Below are 22,238 nucleotides of genomic sequence, written 5' to 3' on the forward strand. Positions count from 1 at the left end.
GGAATCCCATTCGGTTCTCGATGTGCTCAAAGAGACTTGCTGTGATTGTACTGTTAGCAATGACTGTGCAAGGTGTTTTTTGCTGTTACACAAGGAGGCAGAAAATGTAGATCCCGTAGGCAAATCTGATACGGAATCGCTCGCAGCTTGAAACAATCAGTCACGTATGGAGATTTCACTCACGCGCAAAGTCGCATCATTCCTTCCTTTCCCCTGCTCTCAACGATGATGGTACCGTCGTACGCCCTGATGAGTACCGGTGCGTCGAGTACCGGTGGGCCGTGTCGACGACGCCAAAACCAGGAGAGGCCGAAATGACCGAATAGGATGCGGGAGCTCCCGAAAAAGCGAGTCCATTGACTGTGAACGCGGATTGTTCCAACCAATCCGGAGTACCCGTATTCTTTGGGGCTTGTCAAAGTCCTCAACTTTGTGATTAACGCAAGAAGCGGACCCGAGAACGAGCGAGGGTGTAGACGGAGACTATCGACAATCGACGTATCGAAGCGTTCTAACAGTAAATACAGTAGCTTCTGTACGGCATCGCGTCGCTGCAATTACAGATACGTGCCGATTGTTTCCACACAATCCACAGGGAAAACGGAGAGAAAGCACACCGTAACACCGATTATGAAGAATCGACGCAACAGTGACGAAATAAACGACGACGCAGACGAAAACGGTTCCTTCACACCTCCATTTCTGCCCCTGGAAGAATCCAATCCTGTCTCGGCAATGTCCCTCTCGTCCTCTCTCGCCGCCGCCAACACCACCACCGGTACATCCACAAGCAGTACGACTGGAAATGTCTCGACCAAACACAATCTAAACCAACGCACTAAAGCCCATTCCTCGTACAATAAGGCTTCCCCGTCTCTAACTCGTTCCATGTCGAACCGGGGTGGAATCGTCTCTTCTTGCAACGGCAAAAAAGTCGTCTCGATCGTCATGCTCTCACTTCTGGCGCTCGTCATTTGGGACGCCGTCTTGACGCCTCCGGAACGCCGCTGGATCAAACCGGATTTCAGTGAAACCTTCCTATTGTGGGTACAGGATCATCCCATCCGGGGTTTGCTCGCCTTTCTCGTTGTCATTGCCGTGGCCGTTGTTTTCATGGTACCCATCGGGACGCCCCTCACTCTGGGATGCGGGTACGTCTATAAGGGAGCCTACGGATGGAGACTGGGCTTGACCATTGCTACAGCAGTATCCATGGCTGGATCCGCACTCGGCGCCGTCGTTTGCTTTCTCCTCGGACGATACCTCATGCGAGACCAAGTACGCACCTGGATTCGCAAATATCCACTCTTTGACGCTATTGATGCCGGTACGTCTCGTTGTGATATTTCTTCTGTTTTTTTTCCGTGTCCTGTATTGTAATGACACCATCCACGTGTCTACTGGTCCACACTCAACCCGGTGCTTCCCCCCCTTTTTTTTGTTCTCAGCCGCTGCCGAACACGGCCTCCGGATCATGGCCATGCTTTACTTGACTCCCATTCTACCACTCGGTCCCGTCTCATACATGTGTGGCACCACTTCCATGGCCTTGTCCAGCTTTGTCTTGGCCAAAATTGCCTCCCTCCCACTCATGCTACTCTACGCCTTTATCGGGGCTAGTACTGGGGCCTTGCTCGGGCAACCATCGCAAACGCAGTTGGACGGTAGCGTCACGGCACAACAACAGGAACAACAACATTCGACCGCCAACGAATTCAAATCCATCGAAGAAAATCAAACTCTCATTTTGTCCGGTATTTGCTTGAGTTTTGTCATGATTGCGGGCATTACGCACAATATTAAACGAGAGCTCAATCTGGTAAGCAAAATCAAAAGGGTCGTATGGGCCTTGCCGACGCACCCAGTCGTGTCCATTCTAGCGGTAGTTAGATTGCCTCGACTATCATTCTTATCCACTCTGACTCGTTTGTGTTTTTTAGATTCTGGAGCGGCAAAAGAAAGCCGGCGAAAGAGACCACGGGAGTGACCTTATGGGTGACAGCTCGATCGGGAGCAGTAGTAGTGCCAACGTAATCGATGCCGAACAATCCGCCATTGAAATGGGTCTCAGCAAGCCGGCTCACCGCAGACGAGTGGCCTAGGCTGCATCCGATTCGTGCAGGGGCAAGAGAGAGAAATGACGGGGAATCCCTATACTAGAAATGGGTTGCAGCTAGGGACAATAGTACCGATTGAAAACTACCGTTGGTATTCTGTCAATGTGGATTGGAATACGGTATTGGTGCTGACCGTTCTTACATTTCCTCACCGGCGCCTCTAGAGAACTTTGACACCGTCGGCTGGGGGCTGCATTGACCAGCACGCGTTTTTTTGGACCACATTAACAAAGTACAATAAGCGTTCTGTAAAAATCTTGTATTCTGCTTTACCATTGGACCAGACCGACTTTACAGGCGAGTGTATGTTAAAATACTCCTACTATCGAGGATGTTGGAAGAGCAACCAGCGCAATAGGATGAACGAGACGAGCTTCCGCACGAAGAATACGCATTTATCAACGGAACTAGGTTTACTTTACTCCTTGGTTCCACTTGTCAGGATGTCCGAGTCACCGGCATCGGTGATGGAAAGAACGGAGCAGTTGAAGAATTTTCCGCAAGCGGTTCCCATGGCCGTGTTGTCGCCGGCGTAGTGATGTACCTGTGTCTTGGCCAACATGGCCAAATACTCGACTTCCGATTTACGCAAATGCGGACAGTTCGAGGCGACAAGGACCATTTTAGCCTTCCCCTTGCGCAGAGCCTTGACGGAGGCCTTGTACCCGAGCATGGCCTTACCGGACTTCATGACCAGCTTGAGACGACTGTTCATTGAGTCTTGTTGCTTCTTCTACGCTCGTTGCGGAAAGACAGGGAGGGAAAAAAGTTTTTTGTTAGTGCTGAACCTGGGAGAACATGATTTCATCTCCTCCCGCCCGGAATGGTAGTGACTGAAGTTCACGGCCAATATAGTTATTGAAATACAATCGGGAAGGCGACTGGGAGATACCAACATATATGATTCATAAAGGAAAGACTCGAACGCAACGGACCGGGATTACCAGCCTTCACGTCCTATCGTCGCCAGCAAATAACGTCCTTGATGCAGGAGAATCTACATCAATGAGCCTTAAAGCTGCTTTTGTTCACTTGAATCATACAAGGCACCCCAGCCGTCTACACCGACCATCGATTGGGTTCATCAAAGACTACCATCTCGGGCGGGCAAATTAACTGTGCCGACCTCCGGAGTCATTGACGTACCGCTTTCTTGGACACCATGGTTGATTTTGTGGATTAACAAGTTGAAATCTACGTTGCCCCTTTACTACAGTTTCTCAGCAGGATAAAGCAAAGGTACTTGATCGAGCTCCGGTGGAAAGAGTAAGACGGGAGTGTTCGTTGCGGCCAAGGATCACTATGGGGGCTGCCTCTACGAAGTACGGAGGTAAGAGGTAAACACTACGAGAGTTAGGCTGCAGCACTTCTTAACACGAGTCTGTCCACAGGCCGCTTTCCACATCCGGGTTCAAATTGACCAATTCGAATCGAAATGGCTCACGTCGGAATGTCGTCATCGAAGATCGCCGCTTGCCGACGACTGGACTCCCCCGGGGAAAACGACAGCAGCACGCGAACAAAAAACACCCCGTCAAGCACAACGGAATAGAGCGACTGGAAACGTGTCGACCATGTTCCGTGCAGTGACTTCTTCCGCGGCGCGGCGAACAGCCCAAAAGTTGTCTTCCTCTTCGTCTAGAGGGTACGTATATCTGAAGGTGTAGGAAACGAAAAATCCGAGTAAACGACAATGGCCAGAGTCTGTAGTGTTTTGAACGTATCAACTGTGTAGAGATCCTACTATCGATACGTACGTAGACGGACGATTTCGTACATATTCCTGAACCCAAGCAGTTGTACCCCCCGAAACATTCCGGTAGTGGATCCACCAAGCTTTGGAATCGCTATTGACTTACTGCAATTGTTGTATTCCCTCTCGTTTTCCTCGCAGCCTTCCGGGATGTGCAGTTCCTCGTGTGGAATTCCACGCCAGTGCCAAGCGTGAGGAAGATGCCAAGGCGACTCCCGCACCCGTGGAAGAAAAGAAGGGCTTTTGGGATCCATCCTACAGCATCCCGCTCGGTATCGCACTAGCAGTACCCGTACTGAAATACGAGTGGTACATAGTCAACGAAGAAACCCAGCTAGCGGCCTGTATGATGGCGTTTTCCTTGATTGTGTACAAGCAGTTCGGTGGTGTCATTTACGAAGCCCTGGAGCAAGATGGCAAGCGTATCCTCGCCGAGCACAACGCTGTGGAAGACGAAGATATTGCCGCACTGGAATTCAAGATCAACGACGTCAAGGCTCAGTCTCAAATTGTCCAAGATGCCGAAGACATCAAGGCCCTCAAGATTCAAACGTACCAAAAGTTGAACGAAGTTGGAAAAATCAAGCCACAGTACGAATTCAAGAGCCAGATTGAAAAATTGCTGTCCCTGATGGCGACGGAAGAAGCCAACATGACCGAAAAGGCCAAGGCTGCGCTCATGCTGGAAGCCACAGACGCCGTCAAGGCCGACTTTGCCACGTCCAAGGAGCTCAAGAAGAGTTCTCTGCAAGGTGCTATTGCGACGCTCAAAGGAGCGGCGGACAAGTCGGATCCCGTCAAGGATGCTTATCTCAAGTTTTTCCGGGCCAAGGCCAAGTCGACGGTTGACGAAAAGGCCGAAGCGGCCGCCGCTCGTGAACAAATGATCACCAAGCTCAACGCTGTCGCTCGTTCGGAAGGTTTCTTTTTTGAATTCGATGCTTCCGGCAAGCCCAAGATGATTGTGTAAGCCTAATATTATTCTTTGAAAGAGCATTTTCTCGTAAAAATTTATGATTAGGTGCTACCAATCGATGGAGATCGCCTGTTGTATTCACACACACAAGCAGGGAAGCCAATTTACTGTTTGGTAAACGCTTGGACTCGATTGTAATTTTAATGTCACGCTATTCGAGTCGTTAAAACAATCGTAGAAGAATCGTCAATACGTATTACTTTGTATACTCCAGTGTACGCCCATTCCGTACTCCGGTAATTAAATTCGTGACATGAAGGACGGCTTCACCGCCAGGGCTTCGTTTTCCACCACGGCATCAATCAGACCGTACTCGACCGCTTCGTGCGGCTGCAAGTACTTGACCCTGGAGCAGTCTTCCATAACAGTTTCCACGGGCTTGCCACACGCTGACGCGATCAGTTCACAGGTGGTACGCCGGTTGTGCGCAACTTCCCGGGCTTTAATGGCGATATCGGACGCTTGTCCACGCGCCTGCGATTTGGGCTGATTGAGAAGGATGGTTGCGTTCGGCAACGCGAAGCGCGACCCGCGCTTGCCCTGACTCAACAACATGGCGGCCGCTCCAAAGGCCTGTCCCAACGCTACCGTGTGCACCGGAGGTCGCACGTACTTCATGACGTCGGCAATGGCGAAGGCCTCCGTTTCGAAGCCCACCGCTTGACCGTTCGCCGTCGACGTGCCGCTGGAATTAATGTACATCGTAATGGGTTCCGTGGTGGATTCGTAGTTGAGGTACAATAACTCCGCAATCACCAACTCAGTTACTGCGGGAACGAGAGGCATGCCGATGTAGACGATGCGATTATGCAACAAAAGAGACGGAAGATCCGGAGGAGGTCCGATACGAACGCCTATAGCAGAGAACAAAAAAAGGGGTAAGACTTCATGCCGTGGATGTCTCTTTTCGTCAGCCTGGTTCTATAGACCAGACTAGAGTCTGTCCAGTCCGAAGGCCTATCGCACGTCTCTCGTATATTCCCACGATCATACACATACCATCGTAGTATTCTTCACCGTAGGCTTTCTCGGCGCCGCCTGCTACCATCTGCATCGGAGGTCTCCACAAGGCTGGATGCGAGGCTGGGTTGCTCGTAACGACGGTAGGTGTGGCAGTCTTCTTGGGAGTAACGCCAAAAGTCTTGGGCGAAAAAGCCGACGCCGAGCTCACCAAAAGAGACGCTACCGTGATCTTGAGGAATTTCATGACTGCTTTGAGAACGAAACAACGGAGAGGGATGTTGATGATGGAACGATAGATAGGAATAAAAAAGAATCACTCTCAATGTTAGATAGCGTCTACTCTACGAACGTAACAAAATAGATGTAAGACAGCAACAGTGATAATCCCAGTGAATCAATGAGTGAAGTTGGAAAGGTATTAGGAAGTGTAGTGTGCGATGATGTGGACAACTAGCTGGCTTTCCAAGAGTTGAACGGGGCGAGAGACATCTACTGGAAGTCGGCCCATGGCGAAGCTAGTCGCGATGGATCCAAAGAAGGAGCGCAGACCGCGGCAGTCCCAATCCACGCGGAATGGAGTGTCGTGTGACGTGTTGTGGTCATTGTACGATTTCGCTGTGCCGTAGAACGGAGGACGGGCAGACGCAGCGCTGTGACGACGCTAGGGAGAACATGAATACGAAACTCACTTCTCCCTACACCTTCTGGATCATTGAAAAACCATTCCTATTTGTACGCTCTGGACTACTACTTGCTCTCATTTTAAGCGAAGGAAAGATGGTTCAAATTTTATGCCATGGACCCTTGCTGTCGAAATTGGAAGGAGATGGCTTTACCCTTTCATCTGGAATAAAAAAGACGCCCTCCCTAGGTGAACACATTTGTTCCTACTGTAGACCATTCAAGTATGTCATTCCAAAGTGACAACAGGAAACACTTTCCTCGAGTGCCGGCTATCCTTACGAGGCGAAGATAAAGCTCGACTTTTCTCCCCTTACCATACGACTACAGTTGGCCGTTCCAACTATCCGTTCCAAAGCGTACGAGTCATACTTGGTGTACAACACCAAACAACTTGCCAATCCGTCATCCATAATTATATCGTCCCTCTTCTCCAACCCTTCATTGAGAAGATTCACGTGGTCCGCGTAGAAAGATGCCTCTTCCGGTACACCTAGAAAAATTAGGTGTCGGATTCCCTTGATCTGGTGCCGCAAAAAGTAATGTGCTCGACCCGTGTACAGCATGATCGGTTTGCGGCCCTGCAGGAAACGAGCCCGACCCCGGCTCACTTCGCTAGTCCGGGCGTACTCGGTCACGGATACGAATTCAACTTCCTTCTTCAACAAGATGTTGCGGAGCGATATAAAGTCAAAATAAGACGGAATGAAAATCATGGTGTGATGCTGCTTGTGCCTTTGAATCTGAGGGAGTACGCTGTCGACAAAATAGCGTACACGATCGGCTCCTTGATTCGCTATGGTGCTGCAGGACACACGCTGAAAAACTTGACGAACGGGCAACAGTACACTGGTGACATTGGCTTCTTCCGCGGGTGTCTTGCGGCGAATACGGACTTGACCCTGTCGATTCTCGGAGAAACGCTTGAATGTAGACAAAATCAAGGGATCCAAAAATTGGCTTGTCATGATGAGTTGTCGCCATTGTGCAGCCTGTCCGGCTAGAAGGTACGGTCGTACGCGCGAGAAATCCGTATCGTTGGTCTTTTTTGGCTGCTGGTTCAGCAATGGCAGCAAATCCATCACATGATCCCAATTTTGCATCAACAGCACGTCGGAGCGGTGCACAATGCACATCTCGATGCTGGAAAGGAAATCTGCGTCGTTGTCTGAAGTTTCCGAAATCGACTCCGGTGTGACAGATATTTTCAGTCCTAGCGGCGATGCCACGATAATATCGCTCTTGTAGAAATCGGAATAGAGCTTGATATCACACGTAGATTCCGTGACGCTCTTTTTGTTTCTGCGTTTGGGGTGAAGGGATAACCCGAGTTTGAAGTCGTCGTCATCGTTTGCAGTCTCTCCAAATAATTCGTGCCAATCCGAGCCCTTACTTTGAATAGCCTTCTGGCGATATACACGGGCATTCTCGTCCATGTCGGCATCGTCCACTTGCAAGGGACCATATTCTTGATCAAACCGGTCTCGAGCATCGTCATCCCTGGAATTCGGCTGCTGAGGCTGATCCTGCTGTAGTAGAGACAGGAGTGTCTTGACAAAATCATGACACGTACTTCGGGTAGGTAGGAGAATCAACACCGTTGGTCGGGTAAATCCTTGATCACGCCACGATTCTTCTTCCTCATCGTTATCATTGTCAGAGACTTTTTGTTGCTCGTCTTCTTGGTCTTCCAAAGCCTGAATACGTTGATTGTGTTGATAAATTGTAGCGCGTGATTGCAGTACGTGCTGTAGAGCGTGCAGCGCTAGAGTACGCTCAATGCTCTGGCGCTGATATGAATCCCTGTGAGGATACGCCAACAATGTATCGTGATACGAAAATACCAAGGGATCCAAAACGGCGGACAAAGACCACGACGAATTTTTTGGAATAGTATCCGACTTTTGCTTTAGAAGGGGACGCATACTGGATCGCAGAACATCGCCCCATTTTTTCCAATCAGTCAGTCGCGGAGATGGAGATTCATTTTTGGGCGACGGTGACGTACTGACCGTGCCCCAGAAGGTTTCCGGCCAACCGGTTGAAATTTGTAGTTCCATATTTTCTAGTTGGGCCGGGAGAGGCACCATCTCCAGTGTCGCGGGGGATAGTGTTTTGGCGGAAGGTGAAGACGTATCGTCGCTTGAAGGAATAGCGAATCGATTGGAAAAATAGTATTCCATGTTTCTGACTGACTGTGAAGCTTCCTCTACTGTTTCGTCCTCGACGTCCTCTCGTTCGTCTCTCGTTTGGACCTCTGGAATTAGCTTCGTCGTCTTCGAGGAGACAGACGTCTCGATGTTGGTTTTTATGGAAGTTTCAAATTCGTCGCTGTCGTTGTCGAGATCATCGACGTGCGATTGCAATGACCATTCAGGCTCTTGCTTTTTTTCTTGTTGACCATTACTGCTACCGATAACCCGTCGATGTTTATGATCCCGACGAATCTTCGCCAAAAACGTCTGACACGCCGTTTCGCCAGGTATATCGTCGTCGCTAGAGTCGCTACCGGAATACGGTTGCCTCTCTCGTCGTTCTCGCGTCTTGGTCGTCTTCGTTCCCCTTTGGTTGCTAGTGGTGGCATTCACGGACTCACCGTCCTTATCCGCTTGAACGCGACGATGTTTCGTCTTGGTATCGACCCGATCTCCTCTACGAATACTCGCTCCTTTTGATCCTCCCTCTGCCGGACTCTGTTGATCGACTTCGCCCCATTGACGCTCGAGCTTGGCCTTGGCCCGGGCTTTTTTCCCTTTCGGACCAGATTTCTTGGTCTCCTTCTTTTGACTCGATCGACCCATTTTGGACGTGACTAGCTACTGTTGGGGTAATCCAGCGGCGGGTTTTGCTGTGGCTAGTCGTTTGGCAATAAAGCTAGTCGCTTTCCGATGCGGGTCGGATTTTTCAGTCCATCGATTTGCGTGTGAAAAGTGAGGTGTGTCTTGGATGGACGAAGGAGGAAACGAATGAATGGATCCGGTTTCCGGTCGGCGTACAGTAGCGCGATTGGGTCTATGGTCTCTTCCTTTCAATGCGGCGGACAGTCCATCTGCTATTATTCCATCTGTTAGATGTGTCTCTCGGATATCAAAGTGCCTAATTAGCAAACAAGTAAACATTGAATCGTCGACATCTTCCTTCCGATCCGTGTTATGCAATGAGTCCTACTTCGACACGAATTGGATTCGGAACGGACTAGTTTTGGCCAAGCAGAGCGTTGCAGTAAGTTTTGTTCTTCGTCTCGCTTCCACGACGATCGATCGATCAATCGATCGGTCTGTGCGGCCTGGCCTCTCTTGGCACGATGGGTGCTTTCGGTATTCCTGCATTTCCGCCATTCCCGACACTAGCATTCCATCCCACTCGTTCATTGACAGTGCAAGCAACTCCTTATAGATATATACCGCACGATGGGTAATATTCCAACGGGTATGGAAGGAGACGGATCTCCTTCGAACGACAAAAACAAGGACTCGAAGGAGGAGGACGACCCGAGCAAGAAGAAGAAAAAGCGCTTCGAGCCACGCGCCGCGACTCGTCAAGGTCGTCGGCGTCGTCGGAAGGGTCCTTCCGGTCTCAACAAGACACCAACTATTCTTCCGAATTCCAAATGTAAACTGCGTTTGCTAAAGCTCGATCGCGTCAAGGATTTCCTGCTGCTCGAGGAAGAATTTATCCGCAATCACCAAGCCCTCACGGCAACGAACCCCAATTCGTCTTTGCAGGATCGCGATAAGGAAGAACGGGAGAATCTGGAAGAACTCCGCGGGACGCCACTCGGCGTGGGATCGCTCGAAGAAATTATCGACGACAATCACGCCATTGTTAGTTCCTCCGTCGGACCCGAATATTACGTCAATATCCTATCCAGTGTCAACCAAGATTTGCTCGAACCGGGATGTGCCGTGCTCTTGCACAACAAGACAATGAGCGTCGTTGGTATACTCGCCGATGACGAAGATCCCATGGTTTCCGTCATGAAGGTAGAAAAGGCTCCGTTGGAGACTTATGCGGACATTGGCGGTCTAGAGTCGCAAATTCAAGAAATCAAAGAAGCCGTGGAACTGCCCCTGGCGCATCCCGAATTGTACGAAGACATTGGGATTAAACCACCAAAGGGTGTCATTTTGTACGGAGAACCCGGGACGGGGAAGACGCTGCTCGCCAAGGCCGTGGCCAATCAAACCTCCGCCACATTTTTGCGCGTCGTCGGCTCGGAACTTATCCAAAAATACCTCGGCGACGGACCCAAGCTGGTCCGGGAACTGTTCCGCGTTGCGGACGACTTGTCCCCGACAATTGTCTTTATCGACGAAATTGATGCCGTTGGTTCCAAGCGCTACGACTCCGGTTCCGGTGGAACGCGCGAAATCCAACGTACCATGCTCGAGTTGCTGAACCAACTGGATGGCTTTGACGAACGAGGGGACGTTAAGGTGATTATGGCCACCAACCGTATCGAAAGTCTAGACCCAGCATTGATTCGACCCGGACGAATCGACCGTAAAATTGAATTCCCGTTACCCGACGTGGTCACGAAACGACACATTTTCAATATCCACACGAACAAAATGACACTCTCCGCGGACGTGGATCTGGAAAAATTCGTCATGTCGAAGGACGATTTGAGCGGCGCCGATATCAAAGCGGTTTGTACAGAAGCAGGTATGCTTGCCCTGCGGGAACGAAGGATGAAGGTCTGTCAAGACGACTTTGTCAAGGCGAAAGAGAAAGCGCTGTATCGGAAAAAGGGCAACACTCCGGAAGGATTATATCTTTAAGCCATCGTTAGGTTCGTTGTGCGTGGTGCGGTGTGCAGAGGACCAAACCACTCACGTACCCACTCCTTGACCGCAACGTTTGTTTCTATAACCATTACAATTGCAGCAACAACGATCAATCATTCTCTATCTTACAAAGAAGATCAAACTCTATCTTACAATTAGTAGTAGTGACATTTCACCTCCTACAGTGAGTGCGTGTTTTGCGAGATTACAAAGCTCAGGGATGTCCTTCTCTAGACCTGACTATCAGGACCTCAAGCTACTGCCTTTGCCAAATTGAGATACGGGGATGCAAGCCGTGTGCCCTGTTTTGCAATCAGCAACATAGCTAACATGTCACAAAATGCGCTAACATAGGTTGCCGCGAATTCCATTTTTTTTGCTCCCCTGCCAATGTACTCTGGCACCGTACTTACTGCTACAAACACAAATAATCTTTGCGACGACACGATTCATTCGGAATTTTTAGTTTTCAACACATTTTGCAATAGACGCGCACTTCACCAACGTGAGCTTTCATTGGGTACCTGTTCAATGTTATACCGCTGGTGTTGGTGTGGTTGACAGTTTTTCGGGAAGTGCGTTTTTCCAAGCGGACGAACACATGAGCCAAAACCAAGGAGTACGGAGAACGTTTTCGTCTCGATCGAATTCGAACGCTGGCGGACAAGACAGCAATCTTTTAGCAAAGACGGACGCTGTGGACGAAGGGCATCTATCCAAAGGATTTTCGGCAGCCTCGACACTCTCGGCACGAAACAATAGTGTGAATATGCCTCTCCCAACCTTGCCGGCCTTAGCCGACAGCTTTGAACCGGCTCAATGCGACGGAAAGAACCCTGCCACTTCGCAGATAACAGGACGAGCCGGTCCCTCGTGGTTTGTCATTCAAGTAACTTTATTGGCCAGTTTGGGTGGTATACTCTTTGGATACGATTTGGGTGTTATATCTGGAGCCCTTCCACAATTGACATCCTACTTTGACCTACAAAGCGCGCAACAAGAAATCGTAGTTTCCGTCTTGTACGTTGGTGGAGGATTCGGCGCCGCCTTGGGAGGAGCTCTCTGCGATACCTACGGACGCAAAAGTACTATTCTTGTCACGGATGTATTGTTCCTGTTGGGGGCAATAATACTGTACGCGGCAGCCTCGTACGGGATGATAATTTGTGGGAGAATTGTTGTGGGATTCGCCATTGCTGTCTCAGGGATTGCCGATGTTTCGTACCTTCATGAAATTGCACCAATACAGTACCGTGGCTCGATTGTTTCCGTTAACGAAGCTTGCATTGCACTGGGGTTCTTACTTGCATTTGGTGTCGGTGGATGGATGTCTCGAGAGGAAACCAATAACGAGGGATGGCGAGGTATGTTTGGGATAAGTGGTGTGGTTGCCTTTATCCAGCTCATCGGAATGTGGACCATGCCGGAATCGCCCACATGGCTAAAGGATCGGGGATTACATCGAGAAAGTGAGGCAGTGTTGCGGCGCATTTATCCGGAACCATTTGTTTCCAATTTCGTCCATAGTGACGCCAATTCTGGTCCCGAAAATAAGGTTGTTTCCAGCATAATGTACGAAACACTTTCACCCAAACCAAGGAAACCCTCCGTGCATCCATCAGTGTCCTCTCTTGAAGCAGGAACTTCGCCTTCACTATCGGTCAATGCCGGCTTCTTGGCCAAATCGACATATGCTTGTCGGTACTCTCATTACCTATGCACCCAATTGAAAGCATTCGCCGTGACTTCCATGCATACCTACCGAAGGCAAGTCTACATTGCCCTTTTCTTAGCAGTCTGTCAACAGCTATGTGGCCAAACGAACGTGCTTAGCTATGCACCCTTGATCTTCGCTGGAGGAAACGCATCGAAAAGCGGAGATTTCGTCCGAGGATGGGCGACCCTTTCGATAGGCATCGTCAAATTTGCCGTTTCGTGTGTAGTCATCTGGAAAGTTGATGCGCTGGGACGACGACATTTACTACTAGCTGGATTGGGAGTGGTCGCAGTGGGTTTGCTTTTCTTGAGTATTGCTTTTCGCGGAGCCGAAGTCTCTGACAAGCCGGTAAAAGGCGGCGATGAGCCGACCACTACCTTGATTGACGAAGGCGACCGTGCCTTCTCACTCGCCTTACCAGGCGTATTGCTTGTTGTAACAGGATATTCCATGTCCTTTGGGCCGCTCACATGGCTGCTAACATCGGAACTATTTCCGACCGATATTCGAGGACGAGCTTTAGGAGCAAGTACGATCATCACTTACTTTTGTGCATGGGTCGTGACGAGCACTTTTTTATCCGCGCAAGAATGGCTGGGTGCTAGCACCGTCTTCACGATGTATTTTCTCGTTACAGTGGCAGGATTCCTCTTTGCGATAAAGGCAATTCCGGATACCGGCGAGAAAAGCACCAGAGAGATCGATGACAGTTTGGATCAAATGGCGTGGTGGCGTCCGCGGAGAAATGACGTCTCGCGCACTCGACAAGATACCCTTGAAGCACGCCCAATCGTTGCACACAAAGCTGACATTGCGTGAAATTCATAAGACTGGATCTATCTATTTATCATTGAATTTCTACCGCTCGCCTTCGAGTCACATTTTGCGTAGCAGGTCTTCCTTCCTCGTCCTCAGAGGAATCGTCCACCTCTTCGTCGGAAGAGTCGTCTTCTTCATCACTTTCGACAATAATAGATGTGGTCCGTGCGTCCAACCTAACCTGACGCGGTTCTTTCCGCCGGAGGGATCGGCCTGTTTGCGAAGGAGCAACCAAGATTCGACGTTTTCCGGGACAAGGTGGTGGCAAGTCGCCGCGGTTTGGAGGCATTTTACGTCGATCCAGAGCAAGCGGCAAGGACTGAACTCTGGTCAACGTAATTGCAGACTCGATTGTCTCCATATTGTGCGGTGATACCTGTCGTTTTGGTGGTGGAGGAGGAGGTGGGAGAACACTTTGCTTGTACTGCTCTAGTTCGAGCTCGATGTCATTGGTAGAGGCCGCTGACTGTTTGGATAGCGACGGACTAGTTTTTCGAAAGACCCGGAATGATTCCGGATTCGGAGAAGTCGGCGCCTTGGGGAGACTACAAGTCGTGACATTTGAAGATTTGGTTTGACGAGTGGGTGAAGAAGCGTTTACTTTCTTCACCTCAATATTCATGGTTGCATTCAAATGCATCGAAAGATGCATTTCCGTCGAAGCCTCGAATGAGCGATGCGGCGTAGCATCGTGATGAGGCAAATCGACTATTGCAATCTGCCCACCATTTAGTTGTGAATTGCAATTTTGCATGCCTTTCTCTAGAAGTGACAAAGTAGGCTTAATTGGCGAGAGACTTTCCACTTTAGAGGACGATTCAAGACACCGTGGCGAAGCCTGGGTATTGTGACCAGCTAACATCGGGGGACTCGGATTTGGAGACGTCGTCATTGTCTCGAAAACAGCTACTTGCACTGGCCTGCCCAACTTTATTGTATTGTCTGGGTCATCGGTAGATGTCCGTTGAGGAAGCTCGGCAGAGAACGATCGATCTCGCGGTCGCAAGTGGATTTTTCCAGAGATATTTCCGGTTAAGAGGTGCGGCATTAATGAACCTTTGGCTTCGCTATCCGTCGCAACGAGCTCTGGACAGGAACTTGTCGACAATTGTTTGATGAAAGGGGTGTCTGCACCTGCCGTCGGATCCTGTGATCGCTCCTCAGAATCAGTAGTCGGGCCAGTTCCAGACGTTTTGCTGGAATGATTCCGAAAGGCCAATTTCAGTTTAGACTTTTTCTTTGAATCGGCTGTTGCCACATTGAAACGTCGCAGTAGTGAAAGTGTTCCACAGGCTGCACTCCATTCACAAGCTACAACGTTTGTGGATAAGGACGCGTACTCCATACGGTCCCGGAGCGATTCGCGGTCGAGGTTGTCCAAGACGTTTTTCTTAAAATTCAAACCCAAACTTGTTGGAGAGCAGCCAACTTGCGATTTAACACCACTTAGACTGGCTTCGATTCCTTGCTCCTTGAGGAAAGGTGTGTCCTGTTCCTCGTCGAGTTCGTCCTGACCATCGAACAAGCTCATATTCAAATTGAGCTCATTCGAGGTTTCCAGTGATTTTATCGACAACTCGGACCTCGGTGCACCAGCCGGTCTACTCAGAACTCGTTCCGTAAACGTAACACTGACGCCATCAATAGACTTTAAGCAAGGCATGTGACATAGGATGTATAGTCGACGAAGTTGGGAGCGTTGCTTCGTCGTCAGTGTGCTCCGTCTCATACGTTCTTCATTGTCCAGATTAGTCGCATCCACATTCAGCATCCCGCTGTCCTCCTTGATCGCGGCATCTGTCGCCTGTCCAACGTGTAAGTGGTCCAAATTCACGAAGACAGTTTGCACCGTATCCAGCCACGTTAACAGCGAGTCGTTGGGGATGGCAGAGTTCGGTGCACAAAGGTACAAGGTCCGTATCCGGGAGGCCACGTGCTGTGGCATGCCACGTTGTAGGACTTGCGGGTCGGAGTGCTGCAGCAACCGCGGTGGTACTTGCCAGACATCGTTTTGTATCTGCGTACCAGCCTGTTGTGAAATATAGCGATAGCGTTCATCGGCGTTGTGCCATTGCGTTGCGGTTCCCTGGGAAGATGGAAAAATATCACCATCATCTTGTTCTAACCGGGGACTTTCGAACACGAGCTTTTTGCGTCGCGACATCGAATCAGTCGAGGAACAATCAGGGCGAGTAGGCAAGTTCGCGGATTGACGAAGTACCGACAGGGAGAACATTTTTTCCTTTTCAGAGTGTTCGATGGTAGTGTCCCTAATTTTGTGGGGGGAAAGCGGCATCTCGGGAATAGACAACGTTTCGTTCGCGTTTGCAGGGGCCGCCATTCTTTTGCGAGTATTAGCCAATGTCGTCGGGAATCCAAAAGTTGGTAGTCTGTTCGTTTCCACGCTAAATGACGATCGCCCTCTGATGGTGTACGACTCTTGTGGACTCGTATGGACTGAATCTACTGCTGGATGCTCTGGAAATTGAGCGTTAAAATTCCACTTGTTGCAGACCACTTTCACTGTTTTGTATCAACGCCATGCGACTACCCATGAACACCTTACCGACGAAGCAAGATCATTCCGGTTTCGCTAGTGTAAGCAGCTCTTTGTCCTCCCCTCGCGCGGTTGTTTATTCACTGTTAAGAAAGTGCAACAGTACCTACCAGCGAGAGAAGACAGTTTGCCAGGTCCCCAACGCCTGGGTCCGTTAATATCCGAAAGAACCGGAGCGCGAACGAAAAGCCGCCTATGCAATTGTCGGAATGTAGTTGGCTAGCGTAAACCAATCATACAGATACATCGAAATGGACGAAATCGGCTCTTAGAGACATAAAAGATCTTAAATAAATTCATTTAATTAAGTAACTTTCTGATTGTGGAATTTCTTGATATCAAAAATAGAAATCAAAATGGGGGTCTACCGGGGGCAACGGACGCTTCCCTTCATTCTTGAGAACAACCCCTGTTAGGGGTACGTAGACTCCCAGTCGAAATCAATCGCGAGGCATTCGTCGCCACGAAGCGGACTTACAGTTATGTTTGATCCGATATTCGTCAATGGCCTATTATTGTCAAGGTATGCTGCACTCTGAACCTTCAAACAACACCATATCGGCCTATTTCAATATCGGGAGCAAAGCTTTTTGCGTGTAAGTTTCCCGTTTCTCAGCATACTGGCCTACCCGTCAATGGTCGTCGCTCAGCGTTTGCAAAAGCATTCGCACGCCGTGTGGACGGATTTTTCCTCATCCCAGCCGCAAGCGATTGCTATTGTCTTGGGCCACTTGGGCGTTTCTGATCACACCTTGCACCGATACGCTAAGTGGTATGTCAACCGGAGTTCCTCCGTTGTTGCCGCTTCCTCGCCACCGCACATTTTTGCGCGGAACGGCAGTTTGCGAGACACAACGGAACAAATTCTGGCACAGACTGTAAGGGCGCTACATCAAGCCGAGTCAAATTCTCAAGCGCCAAGGAATCTACCGCCAATTGTTGTGCACTTGTTCAGCAATGGTGGCGCTTTTTTGTTGCAAGACTTCGAGAAGCTCTTGTTGGAAAAGTCCAACAGCGACTCCGAACGGGCCACCCGGAAACGAGTTCGCCAACAACTAGCGCTGGGATATCAAATATTCGATTCTTGTCCCTGTTATCTGCGAGTATGGGGCGATAATATGTACTGGAAGGATTCCTTTCCTCACCCACAGCTGTCGCGGTGGGTACGAATGATCTACGCTCGAATGTCCATGGCATTTTTGAGCACCTGGTTTCGGATCACGACGAGTTTTCCTATCCGAACCCTCCCTGCGGCTTTTTGGAGCGCCATGAAGACTAGCCGAGCCTGTCCCTATGCAATTTACGTATACTCGACACGTGATTTGTTGTCTGACGCAAGTGCTGTCGATCGACTGATTCAGTATCGGCGACAACAAAGTGGAGGAAAGATTCTTTGTGACGTACATCGCTACGATGATTCCAATCATTGCCGCATCGACAAGGATCACCCTAAAGAATATGGACAAATGATTGATAAAGCGTTGGAAGCAGCGGTTCAACGAGCCACCTGTAGTCAACTTGATCACGGATAAATAGAATACAAATCGCTTTTACAAATTGTCTTTTGCTTGCAAAACTACTGAAAAAAAATCATGCTCTCTGCCAACGCTGAGCTATTCTTCAATGGTACTCACAACCAGTATCGAAACTTGTCTTCAAGTCGTCACCGGTATATATATATAATTACCGATCTGTATCGACAAACAAAGGCGGAGGTTGTGGTATGATTCAGTGCATCATCTGAACTGCGCTTTGTCTACTGTTTGATAGTCAAAGGGGGTCCATGCAGCCGCTCTCTCTCCTTTATAAATACTAGACTGTACTCATGTCGGTGTCTTCGTCGGAGGAGATTCCGGTGGAAATAATGGCAGAACACCACAAGCGTTGATGCTGCTGCCACCGGGCGTTCGACACTACCGCCTGGCACCGTGTGCACACGACAGATGATGCGTCTTCCATGGCTTGTCTCAAAATATCTTGCTTACCAAGTTGGTAAAGCAAGGAAGATTCGTCCGTCACCAATTCCTGTACAATTTGTAAGGCTCGTTGCATTCGCGCCTGTCGTGATCCGACGTGTGACACAATATCATCACCAAGTTCGTCGCGTAGCCGATTCATGGCATCATTGGCACTGGCTGGTCCCGAGTTTAATGCCAATGCCTGCATGAGTGCCGAAAGAGCTTCCGTCGGATTGTGCTCGTAGTTCGTCTGGGCGTACTGAATAAGGGAGGAAATTGTTTGCCGGTCGTTGTGGCAGGACGAAGCGGAGGAGGGCGCACGACCGTGCTCCCCCGTGTCCATCCTTGTGCGGTCGTCTTGTCCGATCGCGTTCAAGCCTGCAAGATACGACTTCGATCCGAAAAGTTCCGTGGTTGTTCGTAGGTGTAAATGCCTGTGCTACGCATACGACTTGTGAACTTTTGGCATTCGAAAAGCCTGGCAGGTCCCAGCTTGACAAGAGAGAGTCCGTTTCGTCGTGGGAGGTGAAGAGGAGGTCGGCGTGTCGAGATCGGCAGTGTTGGAAAAGGTGTCTGTACTACTTTGCAAGACTCCATTTTATGCGCGATTTCGAAACGAGACCAGGCCCAGAGGCCCATCCATTCTTGGATTTTGACGGAAGAATTGCTCCATTCCTTCACGGCACCTCATCCGAAGACTATTTGCACAACTGCCAACAATTCCGTTCCTTACTCGTAGCAGATCGCGTCTCTTTTCCGTCATGGTCGCAGCCGAGCCACAATCAACGAAAGGCGTGGCTCAGAGTGTCAAGAAAAAAGGTAAAAAGCGCAAAATCAGTAAGCATGTGATGAAAGCCCAAAAAGACCAAGAGCAAACGCTCGACGACGGTGCCACAAACAATACAACGACAATCACGGATTCAAACGCCAATACTAAAACGAACAAGACAAGAAAGAAAAAATCCCGTGCCACTAAAAATGCCGCAGACGTTGCCAACTATTTGACGTTGTGGAAGCACGAACAGGACGGTACCGTGCCGAAAGGCAGTGCCTGGAAGTTCAATAAGAATACACAATCCTGGTTGATTCGACACATGTACGAAGCCGACAAGGTGTCCAAAGCTCAATTTGCGATTCTGCTCGAGTATTTGCAAGGGCTGCAGGGTCAAGACGCCAAAACACGCATTCGGGCGGACGCTACCGACCGAGCACTCCGATATAAGGCTTTCGAAGCCGAGCAGGAAAAGGGAGGAATCCCACAAAAATCGGAAGACGGCGACGAACCTGAAAAGGAAGAAGTGGATCCAATGAAATCAGACATGAGTACGCAGGACGATGTAGATGACGAGGTCCGATGGAAAGCTTTGAACGCTCACGACAAACGGAAAGAATACAAACGGACGCGGCAAGTTTTGGATACTATTAAAGAATAAACCTATTCATGACGCACGCTTCCAACTCCCCCCGTTAGTGTCGTTGTAAATGGGAAATTGTGCTGATTCTAAGAAAAGGCCATTTGCCTGACGCGTTTGATTGATGCAGGACCGAATCTTGTCAGAAATTCTTATTTCGTACTGAACACTGATTGACGCCTAATCAAATCTTGATACTTGGGACATCGCTCTAACAGTGCATCATGGCTCCCGACATCAATAATTTGATGGTCATCGACGACGACAATCTGGCTGGCACGACGAATCGTGGACAGCCGATGTGCTACAATTATTGTTGTTCGACCTTCGGCTGCCTTGTCAATTGCTTCTTGAACTAAATGCTCCGACTCCGCGTCTAACGCAGATGTGGCTTCGTCCAACAGAAGAATTCGTGGATCGACTAGCAGTGAACGAGCAATAGCTAATCGCTGTTTCTGTCCTCCGCTGAGCTGTATGCCTCGTTCGCCCACCAAAGTTTCGTAACCGTTTGGCCACTGCGCAATAAAGTCGTGCGCGTTGGCCTTTTCACAACACGCCTCCAATTCTTCTTGTGACACCATGCGGTCGACACCGTACGTAATATTCTCACGCACGGACAAACCAAATACGGAAGGTTCCTGCTGGACGTATCCCACACGGCGACGCAGCCATTTCACATCCAGATCGCGTATATCATTACCGTCAATTGTGACGGATCCATCCGTCACATCGTAAAATCGCTGAATCAACGCCACAACGGTACTTTTTCCAGCGCCAGAAGACCCAACCAATGCAGCGGTTGTATTTGGAAGAATAGATAATGAAAAGTTGCGAAGCACTGGTAGATCAGGGCGCGAGGGATAAGAAAAAGAGACATTGTTGAACGCAACGGCACCCATCATGGACTCAGGTTTGAGTGGAGTGGGGGGTACTTCTTCATCGTTTTTGTCGTCCCCAAGCAAAGGAGTAGGAATAGATGGGACTCGGTCCAGCAAGTAGAATACTCGACCAGAAGCACCTTTGGCTTCGACTAGCTGGGTGATCGCAGCGCTGGTTTGCCCCAGGGATGCCTACGATGATAACAATTTTAGCATCTGAACGAAGGATATATATCGATGGCGATCGCAATGCTGTTCCAAGTTACTTACCCCAATTTGAAAGACATACGACTGAAACGCTGTCAAATCGCCCAAGGAAATATCTCCATCATTGACAAGCTTGAACCCAAACCTGTGCAGATCGCAGAAAATAAAGTGTTTTAGATCCTTGACAATAAGATTCACGTGAGACTGGAAGGGTCCAACTTACCACAAAGAAATGTACAAGCAACCAAAGCCGACACCAAAAATGATCGAATAGAAACCAGAGTTGACGATCGATTTGAAAAATCCCACGCTGTACGTCGTCTCGTGTTTCTTATGATCAGTGGGATACCAAAAAGGGAACTGCATTGGATCACCTATAACTTCTCTGTAGCGTGCCCTTTCACGGTCTTCAGCAGCAAACGACTGCACCGTTCGCATGGCACCGAGAGCTTCCGTTGACCTTGTTTGTGCCTTTCCCAGGGCGTCCTGGTACCTCTTCGACAAGGCTCCAATCCATTTCCCAAAAGGAATCACAACGACAAAGATGAGGAAAACGCAAGCGAGTGTTACGCCGGCGAGAGGAGCAGAAATCCAGAACATAATGGCAATCGAAGCAACTAGTTTCACGAATCCAACACACACTTCTGGAACAGCTTGGCTGGTCGCTTTCTGCAGTAAAGTGGTATCTGAGGACAGACGAGAAACCAGCTCGCCAGACTTGGTCTTGTCAAAGAATGCAATATCCTGGCTCAAGATAGACGAGTATAAATCATAACGAAGTCTCGCAACAATTCGCTCCCCTGCTGATTGCATGATGGCAACGCGAAAGAAGCCTCCAACTACACCAGCTCCGTGTAGTATCAAAACCAACGCCATTACTCCATTGATCTCGGTCATACGCTCGGACGTCGTCAGCAGTGGATTTATCAAGTAGTCGTACGCGTCGGCAAGAAGCACCGGATTGTAGAGACCCAGTCCCTCAGCGCCTACCATTAAAATGAATGCTACGGCAAGCATCGTCCATTCGGGTTTCGCCAAGGTGAGAAGCCGTCCAAAAGAAGGTACGTCCGGTGCGTCGTCGGCATTTGGACGAGGAACATCCTCTGTCGGAAAGCCTTCTTTAGAGGTCTCGTCCGAAGCTTTCTCACTGTCAATCATCATACTATTGGTGACTGTATTGCTTAATCGACACTATGTAGTAGCTAAATTGTCTGGTACGATAAGAGAAGGTGATGTGCTTTATAGCGGTCCTTGAAAGGGTTGTGGGAAGTGAACTTTACCGTCAGTCCTCGAAAGAAACGTGATTTTGCTCACATCTCTGGATATTGGGACCGAGGATGGCGCGCGGAATCCACGAGTAACTTTTCGGCTTCCATGGAACACTATCTGCTACGTGTCGCTGACCGTAAACCA

The 22,238-nt window shown here is 49.5% G+C and overlaps 12 protein-coding genes across 12 annotated transcripts; 6 read left to right on the forward strand and 6 right to left on the reverse strand.

Moving 5' to 3' along the window:
* Positions 1–534: 534 nt before the first annotated feature.
* PHATR_43839 (predicted protein) lies at positions 535–2,102 on the forward strand (the record flags this gene model as incomplete). Its single annotated transcript, XM_002185977.1, has 3 exons — positions 535–1,327; positions 1,449–1,819; positions 1,941–2,102. Exons 1-3 carry the CDS (start codon positions 631–633, stop codon positions 2,100–2,102), a joined length of 1,230 nt encoding a protein of 409 aa, XP_002186013.1. The 5' UTR covers positions 535–630.
* A 322-nt stretch (positions 2,103–2,424) lies between these two features.
* PHATR_43840 (predicted protein) lies at positions 2,425–3,370 on the reverse strand. Its single transcript, XM_002186261.1, has 2 exons — positions 3,264–3,370; positions 2,425–2,850 (listed from the first exon to the last, which is right to left on the reverse strand). The coding sequence occupies exons 1-2, from the start codon at positions 3,279–3,281 to the stop codon at positions 2,536–2,538; spliced, it is 333 nt and encodes a 110-aa protein (XP_002186297.1). The 5' UTR covers positions 3,282–3,370; the 3' UTR covers positions 2,425–2,535.
* A 49-nt stretch (positions 3,371–3,419) lies between these two features.
* Positions 3,420–4,880, forward strand: PHATR_43841 (predicted protein; the record flags this gene model as incomplete). Its single annotated transcript, XM_002185978.1, has 3 exons — positions 3,420–3,447; positions 3,498–3,762; positions 4,012–4,880. 3 exons carry the CDS (start codon positions 3,420–3,422, stop codon positions 4,838–4,840), a joined length of 1,122 nt encoding a protein of 373 aa, XP_002186014.1. The 3' UTR covers positions 4,841–4,880.
* Positions 4,881–5,086: 206 nt separating this feature from the next.
* On the reverse strand, positions 5,087–5,686 carry PHATR_10593 (predicted protein; the record flags this gene model as incomplete). Its single annotated transcript, XM_002186262.1, has 1 exon — positions 5,087–5,686. A coding segment is annotated over one exon (600 nt), but the record flags the coding sequence as incomplete, so codon positions are not given.
* A 1,082-nt stretch (positions 5,687–6,768) lies between these two features.
* Positions 6,769–8,259, reverse strand: PHATR_10544 (predicted protein; the record flags this gene model as incomplete). The annotated part of the gene is made up of 1 exon (XM_002186263.1): positions 6,769–8,259. A coding segment is annotated over one exon (1,491 nt), but the record flags the coding sequence as incomplete, so codon positions are not given.
* Positions 8,260–9,921: 1,662 nt separating this feature from the next.
* Positions 9,922–10,314, forward strand: PHATR_33159 (predicted protein; the record flags this gene model as incomplete). Its single annotated transcript, XM_002185979.1, has 1 exon — positions 9,922–10,314. A coding segment is annotated over one exon (393 nt), but the record flags the coding sequence as incomplete, so codon positions are not given.
* Positions 10,315–10,416: 102 nt separating this feature from the next.
* Positions 10,417–11,271, forward strand: PHATR_41778 (predicted protein; the record flags this gene model as incomplete). The annotated part of the gene is made up of 1 exon (XM_002185980.1): positions 10,417–11,271. One exon carries the CDS (start codon positions 10,417–10,419, stop codon positions 11,269–11,271), a length of 855 nt encoding a protein of 284 aa, XP_002186016.1.
* Positions 11,272–11,758: 487 nt separating this feature from the next.
* On the forward strand, positions 11,759–13,757 carry PHATR_18469 (predicted protein; the record flags this gene model as incomplete). Its single annotated transcript, XM_002185981.1, has 3 exons — positions 11,759–12,818; positions 13,011–13,304; positions 13,350–13,757. Coding segments are annotated over exons 1-3 (1,641 nt in total), but the record flags the coding sequence as incomplete, so codon positions are not given.
* An 84-nt stretch (positions 13,758–13,841) lies between these two features.
* Positions 13,842–16,154, reverse strand: PHATR_43847 (predicted protein; the record flags this gene model as incomplete). The annotated part of the gene is made up of 1 exon (XM_002186264.1): positions 13,842–16,154. One exon carries the CDS (start codon positions 16,152–16,154, stop codon positions 13,842–13,844), a length of 2,313 nt encoding a protein of 770 aa, XP_002186300.1.
* An 851-nt stretch (positions 16,155–17,005) lies between these two features.
* Positions 17,006–17,902, forward strand: PHATR_33163 (predicted protein; the record flags this gene model as incomplete). The annotated part of the gene is made up of 1 exon (XM_002185982.1): positions 17,006–17,902. One exon carries the CDS (start codon positions 17,006–17,008, stop codon positions 17,900–17,902), a length of 897 nt encoding a protein of 298 aa, XP_002186018.1.
* A 280-nt stretch (positions 17,903–18,182) lies between these two features.
* PHATR_33164 (predicted protein) lies at positions 18,183–18,671 on the reverse strand (the record flags this gene model as incomplete). Its single annotated transcript, XM_002186265.1, has 1 exon — positions 18,183–18,671. One exon carries the CDS (start codon positions 18,669–18,671, stop codon positions 18,183–18,185), a length of 489 nt encoding a protein of 162 aa, XP_002186301.1.
* Positions 18,672–19,726: 1,055 nt separating this feature from the next.
* PHATR_18473 (predicted protein) lies at positions 19,727–22,074 on the reverse strand. Its single transcript, XM_002186266.1, has 3 exons — positions 21,049–22,074; positions 20,889–20,970; positions 19,727–20,810 (listed from the first exon to the last, which is right to left on the reverse strand). Exons 1-3 carry the CDS (start codon positions 21,984–21,986, stop codon positions 19,893–19,895), a joined length of 1,938 nt encoding a protein of 645 aa, XP_002186302.1. The 5' UTR covers positions 21,987–22,074; the 3' UTR covers positions 19,727–19,892.
* Between the last annotated feature and the right edge of the window lie 164 nt (positions 22,075–22,238).

Source organism: Phaeodactylum tricornutum, chromosome 3 (assembly GCF_000150955.2).
Source record: "Phaeodactylum tricornutum CCAP 1055/1 chromosome 3, complete sequence".
Classification (NCBI taxonomy): Eukaryota; Bacillariophyta; class Bacillariophyceae; order Surirellales; family Neidiaceae; genus Phaeodactylum; species Phaeodactylum tricornutum.